General features: G+C 41.0%; 1 protein-coding gene across 1 annotated transcript; it reads right to left on the bottom strand.

The window, feature by feature from the left end:
* Positions 1–2,367: 2,367 nt before the first annotated feature.
* szl (sizzled) lies at positions 2,368–3,962 on the bottom strand. The gene is made up of 4 exons (XM_043713755.2): positions 3,685–3,962; positions 3,347–3,516; positions 3,078–3,170; positions 2,368–2,910 (listed from the first exon to the last, which is right to left on the bottom strand). The coding sequence occupies exons 1-4, from the start codon at positions 3,960–3,962 to the stop codon at positions 2,600–2,602; spliced, it is 852 nt and encodes a 283-aa protein (XP_043569690.2). The 3' UTR covers positions 2,368–2,599.
* Between the last annotated feature and the right edge of the window lie 565 nt (positions 3,963–4,527).

Here is a 4,527-nt window from a genome sequence, read left to right as displayed (position 1 = left end):
CTGATGCATTTGTTATCTATCTGAAACTTCAACATGAAGTGCGCCCACAGATTCCCAGTGAGTCTGTAAATTCCAGATAGGTCCGTTCTTTTATGCTGTTTCTAGATCACACTGCTTCTTCTGAAGATCTGAAGTAAAGACTTCCACTTTTTAGTGCTCATTTATCTCCTTGTTGATATTTCCCTGAGTTCCAGCGGACTGCTTGTGTTTAATTACTTGCAAGTACTGTCCATTTGTACGAATTGTTCCTCAAGCAAATCCAGAGCTGCTCTGTGGTTGTGTCCCTATATCTGAGCCAGAAGACTAGGTCTTTCCTGTGTAAATACATCTCTGACCAGGTTGATTAAAATAACTCTTAAAGAACTAAGTACTTTTATGCTCTAAAATCACTTGGTCTGATAGAAATTTATTCTCCTGGGACTAATGGGTTTTGTTCACCATTGTACCTTGTGGTATTAAGAAACAATGGCCACTGCTGATCCCCATGTAGTCATAGGGTCATAGAGATGTACAGCATGGAAAGAGACCCTTCGGTCCAACCCCTCTATGCCGACCAGATATCTCAACCCAATCTAGTCCCACCTGCCAGCACCCGGCCCATATCATGTTTATGAAAAGAAAGCTGCTTTGACAAATCCTCTTTCTTGACAAGGTCAAAGCATCTAACTGGGTTTATAGTGGTAGAAAATCAACAATTTAACAAAATGAAGCTCCTATGATATAGTTTATTGCAATTAGGTACAAATTATGTTAGCAAATTAGACATATTAGTAACTGAAGAGACCTTTAGATAAGCATCTCATTGAATAAAAATCCTTAGGTGTTCTGCCTTATTCTCACCCCAAGTCAGAATTCTATCATCAGATTGGTTGGAGTTTAATGAATTATCTAGTATTAACCTTTTCAGAATTGTGCGTGCAGTGAAATTGTTTGTCACACTGAAGTATGATTTGATACAGAATAGGTTGGGGATCACTACCATAATAGGTTTATACAACAATCACCACTTCTGGAAGGCTCCTAACATCACTCTCAATTTCTTATGTGCACATTCACTAGTCAGTGTGTTTTAAACTTATTTTGTTAGAAAATGGTGTTAGCAGGTTTTATTCCAAGTAAGCTTAATCATTTTAATGCACTTGTGCACATGGTACTGGAAGCCCTTATTAAAATTGTTGGTGTAGCGGCTACGAGTGTTTATGTGAGAAGTTTTGTGGCAATCTAAAGGTCAGGACCTTTCAAAATTATTTGTTTGTATTTTCCTCTATCTTTTATACCAGTTTAAACATCCAATTTGCTGGACATTTTTTTGAACTTCTAGGAATATGGCTGAGAGAGGGGAGGGATGGGAGCTAAATCAAAATAGAGTTGGAAAGGTCCCCTGTTTCAGCTTAATTACTAAACTGCACCAGATGTTTACACTTTGATAAACCAAGGAATACTTTATATATGGGAAGAAAATATAACCTATTCAGTAAGATCACACTGCTCAATTGTTTTGGGATTATGGGAAGTTTTAGCATAAATTTGAAGCCTACCCATACATCACAATTTTAAATGTATTTGTAGTGTCTTTTCCTGATTGTTGCCAAGGTGGAATCTTGACTTTTTTATATCTGGTTTGAACTTTGCTTTATTATGTTTGCAAGGTTGCATTTAGGGCTGCACTCATTACTCCATCTTTCCCTGTTTGTTTGTAGAGATGTTTCTACTGAGCCAACCAGACTGGAGCATTGTGAATTTAACTGAGCAAGCTCCAGAGAAGAAATGTGTATGAGGGAGTATAAGTTAATTCAGAGTCAGGTCAAAATCTAACCGGAAAAAAGGATTGGATTACAATACTGGAAGAAAAGTAAAACAAAACTTGCATCTTTAAAATATCCAATAAATAAAACAAAAATAGAAGTCCTGAGGAAGGGTCACCAGAAACATACATTTCTCACCACAGATGCTGCCTGATCTGCTGAGCTTTTCCAGCAACTTTTCTTTGATTTACAGCAACCACAGTTCTTTCGGTTTTTACCCAGTAATTAAAACCCGAATTAATGAGACTGAACATTTGTAAATTAACCTTAAGTGCTAGAGTTGTTGATTGGCAAGTTGACATTTGCCGGATTGTTAGAAGGGGATGTGCATTAGAAAGAACAATGCTGTTATCTGTAAATGGTGAAGCAGACACTGTGATACCAGTTTTATAAAGTTACTGGCGCAGCTATCTCATCTAAGTAGCAATATTTGAATGTGTCTAACTAAGCATCGTCTTTAATGTTATTCTAATATTTTTACATGAATGACAATGAGGCCATCAGCCTTCCCATTGATTAATTTGGTACTTCCTTCCTTACTGTTCTCGCACCGAAAGTCAACCCATGCAATTGCGTTTTGAAGAGTTTATATAATACTGTATACAGCTACATTCTTCCATATGCAATACTCCACAGTTTAAATAATAATGCAGTTACATCGTTAACAGGCCAATTCCAACCTACACGTTTACAAACATTAACAGATGTACATTATTTTACATTATAAATTTATATTTACAATATGCAAATTGAGTATTAATATGTCACATACAATATACGAAACCAATCGTTGTCTAGCACCTATGTTGCTTCCATTTACGAGCGGCGAGTGTGATTGGAGTATCCTTTCTATGCCACAAGTAGATTTTATTCACGATTACATTGGTGTCCTGAACATTGCCAATAAGGACGTATTGCACGGCGCGGTTGCTGCTGGGTGTCAGCTTGTGGGCGCAGTTTGTATTGATCAGGAGCCACTGCTGAATAATAGTGCGTGATCCAAAGGGAAACAGCGAACCAGGGCTAATCATCTCCACCCATCCTTCCACCTCATACTCGGAATCACCTGAGGCACGCTTCCTTTTCGTCAGGGTAACTTTCACAGCTGTGGGTAAAGCAACAAGGGGCCATCAATAACTTTTACACAGAAATGTCCAAGGCAAGGAACTGCACGGTCGTTTCACGGTGTCAAACAAACGCCCAGTTTCCATTGTCCGATTGTGTGTGTAATCTCTCTACTGCACTTTAAAACAAAAGCTCCCCCAGACTTACCGAAATTGTTCTGACAAAATGCTTGCAGAACTCTTTTGTGGGCTCCTGGTTCCTCTGTAGTCGGACAGCCCTGGCAAGTTGGCTTGGGGAAAACTGCAAACCAGAGAGACAACGATCATTACAGTTATTGCTGATTTCCACTCTCACGCTTTTAAAAACAAGCAATTACCAAAGGAGAATTGAATCGCGACGTGGTCCATTAGGTCGCTTTTTTTTAAAACAGGATGCGACGTGACGCTGAGACAAGTAGAATTTCTCGCAGCTCTCACATTTTCGATAGGTAGAAGATTCGGTGCCGATCGATGTGAGGCAGGTGTCCTCCTCGGCGGGGAATCGATCACAGTCAAAGGCATCGGGCCAGGACTGTCCGTGGCAGGTGAGAACTTGGCTACAGCTGTCCCTGACAGCTACACACAGACTCCTGCAAGGCTGAAGGAACCTGCAAACCACACAATGGGGCAATATTACTCATTTTCCCCCCAGTGTTCCCCACCAGTGACGAAGCAATATGCAGATTCTGCTCAATAATGTTCTCAACGACCACAATCAAAGGAAGGTTTAGGAGAAGTAGCCAGGCGGGGCATTGAAAGCGGAGTACAGTACTTACGTGTCTAAGCAGACGGGAGCAAACAAGGAGCAGAGAAAGGTGGCACTCTGTGAGTGACAGCCAGTACGAAGCAGCGTCTCCCACTCAATAGATTTCGGGATAACTTCCCTGAGTGTCGTGTGGCCCATCAGATTGGGAAGCCTCATTTCTGAGTATCCAACATCCTGACACAAGCCCATTTCTTTCGGTACGTTTACGCACTTTGTCGATATTCCAATGTCAAAGCAATCGATTAGCGCAAATGACAGGGCACAGACCAGCGAAAGAAGACCAGGCATCTCTAAGGTGTGAGCACAAAAGTAAACCGCAGATTTCTTTTCTCTTTGCTCCAGCGTTTGTGGCAGTATTTATATCTGTAGTGGTGTGCTTTATCAATTATCAGCAACCTGTCAAAATACTTCAGATAAGCCCCCGACTCTCTTCTCCATTTAAATGATGGTTGCGATTATAGTGGAGGCAGAGGTGATAAACACAGCACCGTTTCCAGGGGGTGCATCGATTCACATGTAGCGACTCAGTGCCCTGAGGTTTACTGCACTTTCTTTGTTTCACTTGTTAGGTGTCTCTGGATTGTACTTAATATTTAAAGCAAACCTCAAATATACGCAGTGCCAAGTTCGACTTTAGGGATGTTGCGCATAGTTTTCAGTAGACAGGCAGACTCCAGCAACCCAATTGTCTCTGTTGTGCTTTGACAAATGCCAAATGTGAGAAACGAAACAAAAGAATGAATTAACCGAGTGAGGACGTTTCTGCCAGTGCTAATTGTCTCGACTCTCTTGTCTTCAGCACCCGGAGACATGGTTCTGGCCCTTGATGACCGTGATGTCTGGAATCCCACTA

The sequence above is a fragment of the Chiloscyllium plagiosum genome, unplaced genomic scaffold (assembly GCF_037043375.1).
Source record: "Chiloscyllium plagiosum isolate Xiang-an unplaced genomic scaffold, Cpla_swu_hap1 HiC_scaffold_23, whole genome shotgun sequence".
In the NCBI taxonomy this organism is placed as follows: Eukaryota; Metazoa; Chordata; class Chondrichthyes; order Orectolobiformes; family Hemiscylliidae; genus Chiloscyllium; species Chiloscyllium plagiosum.
Note: the sequence above shows the minus strand (reverse complement) of the source record. Positions and strands in the feature narration are given on the sequence as shown.

Coding starts and splice junctions, on each gene's coding strand:
- szl (XM_043713755.2), bottom strand. CDS start 3,962: ATGCCTGGTCTTCTTTCGCTGGTCTGTGCCCTGTCATTTGCGCTAATC. Junction 3,171..3,346: donor ATCTTCTACCTATCGAAAAT/GTGAGAGCTGCG, acceptor TCTGGTTTGCAG/TTTTCCCCAAGCCAACTTGC. Junction 2,911..3,077: donor ATTTTGTCAGAACAATTTCG/GTAAGTCTGGGG, acceptor CTTTACCCACAG/CTGTGAAAGTTACCCTGACG.